Source organism: Nanorana parkeri, unplaced genomic scaffold (genome assembly GCF_000935625.1).
Source record: "Nanorana parkeri isolate BGI_ZX_2015 unplaced genomic scaffold, ASM93562v1 scaffold475, whole genome shotgun sequence".
NCBI classification, from domain to species: domain Eukaryota; kingdom Metazoa; phylum Chordata; class Amphibia; order Anura; family Dicroglossidae; genus Nanorana; species Nanorana parkeri.
Genome location: NW_017306743.1, coordinates 1,100,567 through 1,115,701, shown reverse-complemented (window position 1 = coordinate 1,115,701; position 15,135 = coordinate 1,100,567). Strand labels below are relative to the sequence as shown.

General features: G+C 45.6%; 1 protein-coding gene across 1 annotated transcript; it reads right to left on the bottom strand.

Moving 5' to 3' along the window:
• Positions 1 to 300: 300 nt before the first annotated feature.
• Positions 301 to 14,840, bottom strand: LOC108790449 (ficolin-2-like). The gene is made up of 8 exons (XM_018560704.1): positions 14,671 to 14,840; positions 10,996 to 11,109; positions 10,140 to 10,193; positions 8,141 to 8,167; positions 6,671 to 6,798; positions 5,277 to 5,406; positions 3,608 to 3,742; positions 301 to 595 (listed from the first exon to the last, which is right to left on the bottom strand). Exons 1-8 carry the CDS (start codon positions 14,819 to 14,821, stop codon positions 351 to 353), a joined length of 984 nt encoding a protein of 327 aa, XP_018416206.1. The 5' UTR covers positions 14,822 to 14,840; the 3' UTR covers positions 301 to 350.
• Positions 14,841 to 15,135: the final 295 nt, after the last annotated feature.

Below are 15,135 nucleotides of genomic sequence, written 5' to 3'. Positions count from 1 at the left end.
TTGCCCTCTGGTACCTCGCTCTCGGATTCTTCAACCCGCTTCCTACCAGTGGGTTCCTCTGCCAGCCCGTAGGCACGTCTGACATTATGTGCCTGTGAAGCTGATCCAATGGATTTGGTGGCCTGCATGTCATTGACTCAAAATCAGTATGTAGATTAGAACTTCTAACTTCACTGACTTTTTTGATCTCCATGTTGGTTGTGGGTCAGAGGCCGTGGAAGAAAGAAGTTGGGAACAACCAGGCAACTAGAATTTTCAGAAAGTCAGCAATGGACACCTCTTTATTTAGATTTTTCACTGATGGCAGGTGAAATATATCTGCTTATAAATCTTTACTAGGCTTATATGTGTCATGAGACTGGTCTAATCTTCATTTCAGACATCTTGTAGGAATAATGGTATCCCTTTCCAGTACGCCAGTTGATTCCAACACCATAGGTGTCATGTTGTCCCATCAGGTAGAGCCCATTCAGGTTTGAAAAGTGGCATTTATTGTACCACCATCCTCCTTTATACACTTTGACACATTGGTCTGTAGTGAAGTCCTTGTCCTTAGTAGAGAATGGCATATTGCCATGAAAACTCATAGAATCACCTGAAAAAAATGAACACATTCCTGTACAGTAAAGATGTGAAAAAAACAAACTTTTATTCAGACATTTATAATCGGGGACTGCATACTATCTTCTGTTCAGCCCTTGTTTTGGAAACCATAGCCCGACGCTATACATCCGTTTTACCATGAACAGCGTGACCATATTTTCTGATCCTGCATTTTTAAGATCCACTTGTTGAAAACATTCTGAATGGTGCCTAAGCCCTTCCCCCAGGAGACAACCAGAACAGCCAATACAGATCCAGCAGGTTCAATTCACTAAGCTATTAGGACCATTATTTACCATGGGGACAGGTATGTTCTGCTACAAGAGTCAACGAGAGCTAAAAGTAAGCCGCATGTCTGAAATGATCAGCCGTTAGGGCCTGTTCACACCAGTTGCAGTGCGTTCCGGCCTGATTCTGGCACGGATTCTGGCCCGCACGGGATCGCAAGGCACGTTGTGCCTGCGGTCCGGTCTGGTGCGATCAAAATGCTGCAAGCACTATTTTGATCGCACTGCGGCGATCGCATTGCGGCCGGAAGGCGTGGCTATGGTGCCATTCATTTCAATGGCCCGCCACGCCCCCTCCTGCCCCTCTTAAAAAGTGAGCCGGCCGCAATGCGAGGCAGTGCGTTCCGGCCAGAATCGGGCCGGAACGTACTGCAACTGGTGTGAACAGGTCTTTATGGTAAATAACACAGGTGCGATGGCTTAGTGAATGGAACCAATAATTTTTCATTATAAATGATGACTTTATATAAGTGCTGCATAACTTTAAACTGCGTTTTGAACATATAGCACACGTGGAATGCACTGCGTTTAGCTTTCTTTCATTTTGGCTTTTTGTTTTTTCACTTTGAATATCAGCTTGTATCTCTTATACTCTACAAGACTGCAGTGACTTCCTTCTGGCTACAACCTGTATAGGTGCTTCTAATATGTGGTAGTAATGGAACCACAGTGGTTATGGAGTACAGAAGTTCTCAATCAGCAGGCTATGTGCTCACCACTTTTACAGATCCTTAGTGAATAAATCTGTGCGTCTGTCTCTGACAGGTTTCATTTTCATTTCAGATGTCCTGTATGAGTAATGGATGCCCTTAGCAGCCACTGTAAGCATACCCCCCCAACTGTCCCACATTTAGAACCAAATCCCTCTGTCTCTCTTTCCTAATCAGTTGGTATCTGCATCTTGAAATCCCCTGTGTAGCAGCATTGCAGTCACTAAGACTGGGAGAAGCAGCACTGGGAGCCAGTCTGGTGTATTGCATGCAAATGTGCCAACAAGGAACATGCTGACAGGAAGAGGAAGCAGAGTGAGAAGATACATTACTTTCACAGTCCAGGCAGTACTGTGAGTGGGGAGATGACACCACTGTTATTCTTAACTTTAACATAGAAATTGGGTCATCTACCTGGGTATTCTGTCCAGCAGGGTGTCACAATGTCCGGCAATCCATGCCTTATTTTCCCTTTGGTCCCTAGTGCTTGGCTGTCAGCCTATGGTGTTCCACAGGGCTGCAGCCAATCTGCACACCTCCTCCCCTAATTAGTTCTATCTCACTTGCTGCTCATCGTTTGAGCAACAACTCTTAGTCCTTGTGTCGGATCCCTCGTGCTTCCTGTGATCACATGTGCACGTGTACCTTTTTGGATCCCTACTTTTGCTACTCTCCTGTGTTCTCATACCCACTCCGTTTCCTGTTGGCTTTTCCCTCTTGCTCTTTCTTGTATCCCTGTTGTTAAAGTTTCCTGCAGCTCCTGTTTGTTGGCCTCCCTCCTTGCTTGTATATTTGCACTCCCTTCTCTGTGTCTTCCAGTGCAATGCACATTCCCTAGTGCTATCCTTGTGCACAGTGTCCGGTGCATCTGTGGCCGTGCTACGCACGCCTCTCATTGCACAGCTTCCAGTTCATTCCTTTGTGATTTTGCTTTTGTCCTGCACCTTCCCTTGTGCATATTACCCTGTGAGCAGTAGTCCCTGCGTTATACTTGTTCCCTTGTGTATGCGCCCTGTATCTGAGCTCCTGTATTACGCACCATCCCTTGTGTGCATCTTCCCTGTGTAGCACACTCCCTCTGTGCGTTTCCCAATATTGATGTCTCATCTCCCTTGTGCTCCCAGTGTGTCCTGCTAGTGGATGGTAATCACCTCCTCGGTGAGCTCTTGCACCTGCTCTTACCTGTGAGTCTGTCTTCCTCCTGTTTGGCTGCTTGTCCTATGCAGCCTCACTCCTCTGAGTACTCTGGGTAGCTGTGTTGTGCTGCCTCGCTGGTGGCCCTATGTGTCCCTTCCCTCTATTGTTTACACTCCTTCCCCTGTGCCTCTTTGTACCCTGTACTGCAGCCGGTCCACAGGTCTCTCCCCTGTGTGCCCCTGTGTCCAGTGCCCCGTTGTGGCAACTAGTCCTCTGAGTCTGTGTGGTTCGCTAGAGGGCCGCAACGTGGAAGGTGTCCACAGGGCTGGTGCTAGACTATTTTGCGCCCTAGGCAAAACCTGCTACTTGTTGCTGCTCTGCCTGCCTGTTGAGGACCCGGCTAGTTCTGACCAAGGCTCTTCTGGAACTCTGCTCCCTCTTGTTCCACATCCGTGCCCGTTTCCAGGGACTTGTTGGCTTTGCAGAGACTGACCTTTCCTGCCATGGTGACATCAACAGCACTCGTGCCTCGCCGTGTCTCCGCACACCTGTTTTGCCATCCAGGGGCTCTGACACTGGAGCTGCAAGGGAGGCCGCCCTTGTTAACTCAGACTCCACCATGGTACGTGACAGGTTGCCTGTAGCGTCTGTGATCACTGCTCTGGTGACAGGTGACAAAAGATGTCTTTCCATTTGTCACCAACACAGAGAAGTTAAGTTATAATAGATAGGGGCATTCATTGTCTATCACTTCATTCTGTCACTGGCACCAGGCTCATGCTAACATATTAGAGGACAGGGGACAGTTTGACTTCTATCAGACTTCAGTTAGGGCGCGAACAACCAGCAAGCAAGCAATCTATCTCTTACCTCCAGTGCCTTCAGTGAAAGCTCCAAGTAACAATTTATACTCCTCAGCCTCTCCCAGAACTTGGAAGGATGCATACTTGGCAAAATGCTTAGTGTTGTCAAAGGCATGTAGATCAATACGTATTTCCCAGGTGCCTGTAAAGAGAACTGTCATTATAATACGCAGATTTATGTAGGGCAAACACATAAAAACCTGTGTAAAACAGGTCAGGACAGCATTTCCAAAATAGGCATTGACATGACAAGGATATCCAACTGCAAGGGGCATGGTGACCAAACACAGAGCTGCAGAGGCAATGGATCCTGGAAAAAGCTAAAAGGTTTGTTACTTAAGAACACCCGCCTTTTACCATTCCCACTAATCAATGTGGCATCATGGCGCACTTTCTTTAGCCCACAGAAATCTGTCCATACTACCCAAAAGTCCTTTCCCAAAATCAGACCAAACTGCCCAATGTTTAATGCAACAGCATATTTCATTAGGCCTTTCAATTTGGGAGTTGAATGTATAGAAGTATAAAAAGTGATTTAATAATCTTTGAAAGAAAATATTTTAGACTAAAAATTCTGGGCAGTCACAATCCAGTTTTACCCCCTAAAGTATTACTAAGGGCTTGGCGTTTATTTACCTTAATGCATTCTCTGCATTAAAGCAGAATTATGGGGTGAGTGAAAAACACTTATCCCCATAAATCAAGCCGACCTGTGACACTGAATCTGTCACACATCGACTATTGATTGGTAAGTCAGCGAACACATACCACCGATCGCTGACTTCCTAATCTTCTCCCTGCAGAGATCAGAGACTGTCAGTCACCACTCCCCGCAGGGATCCCCCCCTCCCCTCTCGGATACTCCAGCACTGACTGGAGGGACGGATGGGTGAGGGTGCAAGCACATCTCTAGAGAGGCAGAGCCAGCTGTCAATTAGCCAGTGGGATGGATCTCGACAGTAATGTCAGGATCCATCCCAGCTGCGGAGCGGCCCTGCACTCTCAGCATTTAGCGAGCAATAGCCCACTATATGCTGAGATTTGGGTCACCGGAGGACACAGTATATGTCCTCCTGTGACCCTAAAGAGAACTATGGGCAAAAAAGGTGGACCCATAGTTCTCTTTTAAGGTAAAAAATGGCTAGTACCTTTTCTGCCCCCCCCCCCAGCCCCCCACTTACCTGTCAGCTTGTCACCACTGCCGGTCCCCAAAGCAATCCCTTGTCCCGAACTTCCTGGTTGCGGGGGAGGAGATTGAGGGCAGAGGAACCATAGGCTCTTAGTGCTGCCAATCATCCTTTTGGGTGGAGAGGAGGGGTGTGGCCTGCCACAGGGCTGTGTGTGTCTATGGACAAACACAGCCACTTGTGGGTATGGCCGGTAACGAGCATGCGCAGGTGTCTCCCCAGCAGCCGCTCAGCTGATGGCGGCAGGGGGAAAAGCTATGCGGGGACCCACTAGAGAACGAGTTACAATATCACCTTAAAGTACAGACTAGATAATACAGGAAAATTTGCCTTGATATGACAACTTCACATTTTCAGGCACATTTATATTCAAGTTCCTAAGCATACTCCTCAGTCATGGCTCTATAGAGATGCTCCCTGCCACCATCTCTAAACAACTGGTGAAGGGATGGAATGGAGGTGAAGGTGCTCATGAGGAAGTCTAATTACCTGATGATGTCAGCATATGAATATTGTCATTGCCCAGCCAGAACTCAGTCAGGCGGCTCCCGAAACCATCCTTGTAGGCCTTCCATTCACGGTAAAAATCAACAGACCCGTCATAACGTCTCTGGAAGACCTGCACATAGAAAGTTATTACACCCCAATAAGTGGCTGGAAAAGTGGCTCTCTCTGCAGGTGGTTATTACTCCTGCCAATCTCCTCCAAAATGATGGATCCTGTTGTGGCACAGTTCACATATTGGAGTATTGCAGCATGGTTGCCAGAACACCGGTTTAAGGTTCAGCCTCACACCTGCATATTGCATTTCCCTCTTCTCCTTCTGGGAGATCAATCTAACTGTGGTCAGGACACTGCCCAAAGAACACCAACATTGGATTTGCAACACATTATGAACATACACCAAAGTGTGCTCTCGTTGACCTACAGTCAGGGCCATCTTTAATATTGATTGGACCCTGGGCAAACATTTCCTTGGGCCCCCGCCCACTACCTGCCACGCCCCGTGAACCCTAGATGCCTCGTGTGCAGGGCTGATGCAAGGTTTATTCCTACACAGGCAAAGGTGCATCCCCCCCCTGTGCCCTCAGACAGCTGCCTATGCAGCCTTGTGCTAGTGCCGGCCCTCTCTAGATTGCCCCAAAGCCTCCCAGGATGCATGAAATATTGCAGGTAATTGGGGACATATTACTATAAAGAAAAAAAGGATTTAGGGTTTACTGTATGTAAATATGTCAGCACACACTTGTAATTGGTTAGATTTACAGTGCCAGTGATTATGGTGATATCGATCATGGCACATTGAGGGTTCCCAGCAGGCCCCAGGCAACACAGTGAGTACGGAGAGCCAGGGGCGGGGCTGAGTGGATAGTGGGCGGAGCCCGAAGTCCCATCCATGCTGCTGTGTACACAGACAGGAGGCAGGTCCGGTGTAAGTCCCCATACCTACACAGGTGAGGTTGCCAGCCCTGAACATGTGTATCTTTTGCAGGCTCAAGGGGCAGCTGCTTTGGGCCCCACAACAAGGACTAGGCCCTGGGCAACTGCCCCTGTTGCCCTGCGTTAAAGACGGCCCTGCCTACAGTAATACCTACTGAAGTAAACAATGACAAGGTTTATTAAGCAAAAGTACCCATGTGGTAGTCCTGACAGTCCTATTGCCTAATGTTTAAGCCTCGAGAGGTAGCTCCAAAAACCTGCTGCATTTAACTCAATGACCAGTTGTTCCAAAGTCAATTGCCTGCTCCTAGTTATATATATGTCATAATGTCTTTTCTGTTACACCTACTTCATGGATTTTAATAGACTATACATTCCCTTTAGGAATTCTATCTTGTTTTTTTTCCCTTATCTGCATTGATGCAACATCTATGATCACTTACAATCCAGCCTCCTCCATCAGTATCCATATCACACAACACTTTCATTGGCTTCTGGCCATCTGGGTATATGGTGTACCAGTCACTTAATATTGCACCCTGCTGCAGGAGTTCCTTGCAGTTTTTTACACCTGAGGGGTTAAGAAACAAGAAGTTGTATCCAAAAGATGTACTCATTACATATAAGTGTGTAAGGAAAGGAGATTTCCTTTGTAGCTTACTGAGCCTTGGAATGGAATGAATAGCTTGAAACAGAACCCATTATTTGTATGATACAAGATACTGGTATAAAGCAGCCTGCCCACCACCATGCAGAAGAAATAAAATAACATACATTTACCATAAAAAGATCCAGTTAATCCAGAGACCCCTCTCTCTCCTGTCATAAGAAATACAGAAGAAGCCTTTTAGTTTAATGTAAGAATAACAGGCCAGCAACTATTACAAATTCCATATATTCATAGCACCGCACTTCATTAAGCTGGCCCCAAATACATACCATTAACCACTTCCGCTCTCCCACCTGTACACCCCCTATGGACCAGAGCAATTTTTACATTTCTGCTACAGGTCTGTGTATTTGGCGATAATTTTATTGCTTAAAGGAGAACTATGGGGTCAGGGCTTTTCCCCATAGTTCTCCTAAGAGTAACGGGAGGACACAAACTAGCGTCCTCCCCTTACCCTAAGCTCAGTATACCGCGAGCTACAGCTCACAGTATACTGAGACGCAGCAGCCGGGACGGATCCTGACATTATTGTCGAGATCCATCCAGCTGCGGGATTGACAGCTGGAGGATCGGACAGGGAAGGGGGGATCCATGCAGGGACTGTCAGTCACGGCTCTCTGCAGGGATGGATCGAGAAGTGAGCGACGCTATGTGTTCGCTCACTTCCCGATCAATCGAGCCGACCTGTGACAGTTTCATTGTCACAGTACGGCTACAACTATGAGGCTGAGTGATTTTCACTCGCCTCATAGTTCTCCTTTAAGATAAAAAGTAATTCCATAATAAAGTAAATCATATACTGTATAGGGACAAACAAGGCTCAAATCGGGACAATAGAAACAAAGAAATCAGCAGAAAAAAGGTGCTGAGGGGATAAGGAGAGTAGGGAGGTCATTAGAAAAGATTATGGTTCAGAAAGGGTACATAGAGACAAATGTTATTTTTAAAAAAGTGTTACTGGGAAAGTTGTTTTGACCCCTTTGATCTACATATGAATAAAAAAAAAAGGAAATACACTGTATCACTGTTGCATTGAATTTACTTATTAAGCTCCTGAACAGGGATTACAAACAATTTTGCAAGTAATGTCTGCCATTTTGACAGCTGGGAAAAGTGACAGGGGGGGGGAGAGAGCAATGGCAGCAGGGCAGAGGGATAGGGTGTGTTACATAAGTAGCTTGCTTAAGGTCCTCAATGCACTAAAGTATAGAAAAAGACATACATTAGAATTTGGAAGTGTTACCTTTCTCTCCCATAGAGCCCATGGCACCTAAAAAACATATAAATACTCTCAGTATTGCAGTATGTACTAATAAATGTGTATATTTTCACTTGTCTTTATTTGCAGAAAAAGGACCTGAAGGCTTCTGATGGCCTTTAATGAGGAGTCATAACCGAGACTAATCACATACATTTCATGTTTCCTCTTAAAGGGTCCTTAATTGTTCATTTATTTTTGTTTTAAAATCTGGCGCGCCCATTAGGTCAACGTGATCTACCAGTTGTTCGCATAGCGAATGCTGGTCGATCACAATCATAAGTTAGCTCGCTGTCCCGAGCTTCCTCCCGCAGTCATAGTGCAGCCGAATGTGTCGGATGCTACAGGTGGGATGGGGCAGGACGCTGGAGAACAGGACCGTGCGCATGAGAAAATGCCAGAAAGCTGCTGGAGTGCAGGTAAGGAGAAACAGCCAGGAGGGAGACTGTGGGGAGAGACAGCAAGGGGAGAGCATGATGAGAGACAGCCAGGGGAGAGCTTGAGGAGAGACAGCCAGGGGTGAGAGGGAGGAGAGACAGCAGGGGGAGAGCATGATGAGAGACAGCCAGAGGAGAGCTTGAGGAGAGACAGCAAGGGGAGAGAGGGGGGAGAGACAGCCAGGGGAGAGAGGGAGGAGAGACAGCAGGGGGAGAGAGCCAGGAGAGAGAGCCAGGAGAGAGTGAGAAGAGACAGTCAGGAGAGAGACAGGGGAGTGAGCAAGGAGAAAGAGCCAGGGGAGTGAGCAAGGAGAAAGAGCCAGGGGAGTGAGCAAGGAGAGATGGCCAGGTGAGAGAGAGAGAGGAGAGATGGCCAGGAGAGAGAGCAAGGAGAGACAGCTAAGAGTGAGAAGAGACAGCCAGGAGAGAGCAAGGAGAGGCAGCTAAGAGACCGAGAGAGAGAAAGGATAGACAGCCAGGAGGATGACTGGGGGAAGACAGCCAGGAGAGAGACCGAGGAGAGACAGCCAGGAGAGAGAGCCAGGAGAGACCACCGGTCTGCATTCAGTGCAGATCAACAGAATAAGATGGCTATTTAAATCTATTGTGCTGTGGGCATTTTAAGCTTATTGTTAAAATTGAACATCTCTATTCAAATTATTAGGTTTATCCAATGGGAAGATACACACAGTAGTCCCAGTAATCATTTTAATGTGTTTGTTATGAAAATAAAGATATGTTTTGTTTCGTTGGTAAATCTCATTGAGCTCATCATCTGAAAAGTAGATCTTAACACAAAACAATAGTTTTAAATGATAAGGTCCAACTTTTATAACCATTAGATGTCTACTAAAAGGTGACAACTAATAGTATGCATGTGCCAGATAAGGTATAGCTAATTCTCCTTTCAATTTTGGATTGCTTTTGGCACCTATTACATGTATGAATGGCGGCTATTAGCCACATAACTTGGGAGCGGTGTTTATAAATTGGGGACTACTCCGTTCTGTATGTAGCACTGTAAGTTGCATACGCAGCTGCCCCACTCTGTATCCTGTGCTATACGTTATATAATTCACATTTATAATAATAATCCCAACTCTATACTCTATCCCAATAGAGTCCTTACTTTTCTACTTGGTATACTGTGCTGTACTCCTCATGTCCTTCTCATCAATTGCACAGTGTGTTACATAATACCAATATAAATGTTTTCACTCAAGATTCACACAACTTTCCACCCAAGAGACACATTTTTCTAACTGAAAAAAGTGTGTATCTTGCGTAAAGGATGTTAATGGTTGTTAAAAATGGTGTGAATCTGGGGTAATGGTTGTTATAATCTTGTATGAAACCACTGATATATTGACCCCTGTTTGTCTTAGTAAATAGAGGTCCGAATGCTGAAAATGTCAGATAAGTTCAGGTCAGGTAATGGAAAGTGGGAAATACTGGAATCAGCTGAAGTAGAAACTGTCTGTGTTGCACAGTGAGTAGGAGTCAGACTGCAGAAAGAAGACGTAGATGGATTGCTGAATTTTACAAACCTTTTTCACCTGGAGGACCATATTTTCCTGCAGTTCCCTGACTTCCCATTTCTCCTAAACAATAAAAGAACACATAGGACATGTGAATTAACAACATGTGAATTAAGAACATTTCATAGTCAGTGATTGCTTCTACCTGATTCTAGAGTAGTTTGAAGCCTAAAGGTGCACACACACCTTGCGATAATCGCGTGAAATCCCGCGATCGTACGTTTATTGTAAGGTGTGTGGAAGCCGTGCGACCTCTACTGCTGTAAGGTCGCACGACTTTTATCTTACGGACATGTTCGAAAACCCGCCGAGAATCGTACGATTTTCGGCGGGTGTGTAGCATGTTCGTAAGATAAAAGCCGGACGGGCCGGTGTGTGAAAGTGCAGACTGCCGTTCAGCATTGCGGTCATCGGAAGCCCGCCCCTGTGCATGAGCAGTGTTAATCGTAGGAATTTTGATGTACGGAAACGCCACCAACCTTGCAAGATCGTACGATCGACCGAAGTTTTGTAACCTGCTGGTTAGTCAAAAGTCGATCGATTGTATAGTATTTGAGGTTGTACACTGCCCATCAATCTTACGGATATCGACGAAATCGCGATCGCATACGAAAATCGGTCGATATTCGTAAGGTGTATGGGCACCGTTACACATCAGGACCATGTGTCCAGGCCTGTCTGTCCTACATAGACAGGACTGATGTCTGAGAGTTGGAGATTGTGAAGGGACAGAGGTAGTCTGCATCCGAACAGCCTGGTATGTCTGTGCCTAAGCAATTGTATGGGTCCGGTCTGGTCACTGGAGGATCTAGGTATGCATAGAGGTGTAGGCTGGGACCTTATTCTTTATATGAATTCTACTTGCCTTTCATTCCAGCAGCTCCAGCTTCTCCTTTTTGCCCGAGAGATCCAGGAAGACCAGGACATCCTCTGAGAATGGCCAGTTTATCTGAGTCGCCAACTCCTATGACCTTCACATCTGCAAAAAAAGGTGGAGAAAAGACAGAACATAAGGTGTTATTCATCTGTTAGCAATAAAGTGAACAAGCCAACATTCAGTGGGAAACAAATACCAAGGCAACAAGTGCACCTGACTCCAACTGTGCACTCCTAGATCCGCAATAGAACATAGATTAGCATTCTTTAAGTATGGAGCACTGTTCTGTGGAATATAAATCTACAGATTGTGCTTAGGAACTGGTTAAATCAGTGGTTCTCAACCTGTGGGTTGTAACCCAAAAGTGGGCCGCAACCCACAGTTGAGGGGGTCCCTACATGCCTTGTGCTGCTCTAAGTAAGAGGCTCCTCAGCCTCCTCCTAGCGCAACAGTGTCAGTTCTCCTAGATGGCGCTGCAGCAGCAGTGGCCAGAGAGGATCAGTGAGAGGGGAGGCGAGTGCTTGATCACCACAGAGCCGGCACTGGGCACCACAGAGCCGGCACTGGGCACCACAGAGTCGGCACTGGGCACCACAGAGCCCGCACTGGACGCCAACAGAGAGTCCCACTAGCCACCTGAGAGCCCACATAGCCTCCCGAGAGCCCACACAGATACTAGTATTGGTGCATCCCTAAATTTTACGGTTGGGGGTCACCACAACTTGGAAAATGTTACCAAGGGGTCCCGGCCCTACAAAGGTTGAGAACCACTGGGTTAAATGTTCATTTACCAAAAACCAATTTTAGATCTAGCTTGTTTTTGGTTTGATGAATCTTTTTATATCTTCTTACCCTTTCAGGGACATTAACAGGGAGGCTCACCCACATCCAGTTTTTAATTTGGCGCACAGAAGAATTCTACTGTGTATCTACACATACCCAAACAACTGAACACAAACTGATAGTACTCTATCCTCCTCCTATGTGCCCCCCCTCCTAGTGTCCCCTCTGCTCCAGCACTTACTGAAGGAAACCAATGATCCAAAATAAGTAAACTGCCATTGCTGGTCTCTTTTTCAGAAAATAGCAACTTCCTTGTTATCTAGATACTGAGGCTGCGATACCTTTTATTCACTGAACCAAGACAAGTATACAGATAAGAGATTCTGACTCTATTGCAATTTTAATTTCCTGCATGCTGTTTAGACCCCTAATATTTCCCCGAAGCCCCCCAACAGTTAAATAAAAAAAATAAAATAAAAAATAAAAAACATAATAAAAAATCCTGGAGGTGGGGCGCATGACATCACATGATGCCGCATGTGCGCGGTGCTGGGTGATGTCACACGCCTGTGGGGGGTGGGGGGGGAGGGCACTTTTTTTTTCTTGCCTCGGGCGCAAAAGGAGATAGCTACAGCTCTGGTCACTGACACAGAAGCACCAACTAGTTGCCATAATGTCATGCTGATCTTCTGCCTTTTCTGAGTGTTTTCAGTCACTGACCCAGGATATGTACACACTCCGTGCAGTCAGAACTCCTGAATCCAGAGGATCATATAACCAGAACAATTAATTTTAGTACAGGTTTTTTCAGTGGCAATTAGTACATAAAAAATAGCCTTCCCAAAGGTTACATTTCCAATAGCATTTATTTCCATGATAATATTTTATTTATAGACACAAAAGTATAATTTTCACCTGAAGTTTGGGCCTAGTTTTAGCATTTAGGCTTAGGTTTTTTTTGTTTTTTTTTTATATTCTTTATTTATATAAGCATACCAACATAGTACAGAAGTGCGAAACAGTAGGACCTCATGGCCCTGCATAATTAAACATATACAGAAATTCAGCTCATACATCACACAGCCGAGCCCGGCATGTCCATTCCCTTCTACTCATACATAGTTTAGGCTTAGGTTTAGAGCCTGTTCATACAATGGCGCTGTGTTAAGCGAGGTGGATCTGTGCTTTTAGCACATACAGTGCAGAGTGCAAGGTACTGCATGCTAGGTGTACTAGTGTGTTAGGTTGTTACTAGGGATGCACAGATACCGATACTTGTATCGGTTCTGATACCGGACATTTTCATGAGTACCATCCCTCTTTATGATATAATTTAGGCTAAACATTACTTTGCAAGGGGTGAGTAGAGTTGAAGTAAGTAAGGGGAAGACATGCAGTGCCACATGTTGGGCGTGCAATAATACGTAATAGATCACAGATACGCCATCTTTGAACCATGCTCCCTATACGAAAAAACCACTGAGGCAGACGAGGCAAAATTACATTTTGCAAATTGCCTGGATGTTTGTATGCACTTACCCTATAGAGGTGCTGACCATTTTTGGATGGGAAGATATGGTGGACTAGCTGTTCTAGTCATGGGACATATATGTGGCCCGCGCCCCTGCTGCACCCCCGGTTGTTACACCACTGACACTAGCTTCCCTTTAGCCTTACCATTATATTAAGCGGCATTGTGTTTGAGGATATCACATGTGTACTGCTCTATACCTGCATCCACAAATTTCGCCAGCAGGGTCAGTATTGTACTAAGTGACAGTGTGCCTGGCGAAATTACACATGCACTACCTGCATTTGTAGGAGTGAATTGAAGGCTTTCCGTTTCACCATTTTATGACAGACTGTACCTGATTAAGGGACTGAGTATGTTGTAGCAGTAGTGCATCTGTGGACAGTCCTAGGTATTAAAAAACATTGGTGCATGGAGAGAAATGAGAGTTCAATATGGAGAATGATGTGGAGCATTTTGCACCAAATTAATAAAAGTGGTGCACGACACTTCATTAATGTTTCTCTCCTTTCGATCCTTCAGTGTTGCTCCTCGCTGTTCGCACCAACACACTTCCTCCCCTATTGCTGCTCCTATGTTAAGCTGGCCATACACTGCTCAAATTTCGGATGAACCCTGCTGACTTGGGAAGTGTGTGGCCCCCCTGTCACAAGTTGGCTCTATTGATCGGGAAGTCAGCGAACACATTTCACTGATCGCTGACTTCCCAATCCACTTCCTGCATAGAGCGGAGACTGTCAAACACCGCTCCCTGCAGGAATTCCCCCCTCCCCCTCCCTGTTTCTCCAGCGCAGAGCTAGCTGTCAATCAGCCAGTGGGGGGGATCTCCACAATATTGCCGGGATCTGTCCCAGCTGCAGCGTAGCAATAGCCCACTATATGCTGAGTTTTGAGTCCCCGGAGGAGGACATTACTATATGTCCTCCCGTGACTGAAGAGAACTATGGGCAAAGAAGGTTACCCCTGAGTTCCACTTTTTAAAGATACTGGCTGGATAACCAGGTGGAAAAAAAAAGGGAACAAGATTAAAACAAAACTAATTCTTAATGAAGAGCAGATCAGAGTCTGGGAAGGAAGAAGGAATAACTCCGGGTAATCATGTGGGTTCTATGGAATTCTAAGGAATCACTCTAGGTAATCATGTGGGTTCTATGGAATCCTAAGGAATCACTGCGGGCAATCCTGCAGCCACCATATTTTAGGATTGGTAAGTCACAAAAAAGAAATAAATTGCATTTAGGTTTAAAATATCCTTTAAATGACACCTCTTAGACAGTATGTAGCTAGTTATAAGAAGAGGCATTATAAAGATGAGGATATCTGCCTGGCATTGTATATAGAAGACTTACCTGGACAGGTATCCTCAGCTCTACAGACAGAGGCCACAGCCCAGAGTGATATGAGCGATGGAACCCTCATGATTACCCGGAGTGATTCCTTCTTCCTTCCCAGACTCTGATCTGCCCTGAGAACAAATGGAGCAATACGTGGGAACTCCATTGTAACTCCTCCTTGTCACACTCCTCCCTCTCTTATAACACAGAATGATCCCTGAAAAGGTGAGAAAAGAAAATGAGAACAACATTGGAACTGCTGACAATCATCTTATTTCACTTCTCAAATACAAACCCGATTAGTCACTATGAGCAGAAATTCCAGTTTTTCTTTTCGCCAGATTTCATGAATCAGTCAAAATCAATCTTTCACGTCACATTGTAACAAATGTCCTTATGCAATACAAGAGTCCACGTATTAAATGTGAAGACATACAGCAATATGCCTACTGCACTCAATCATCTCTGCTGAGAACTTCC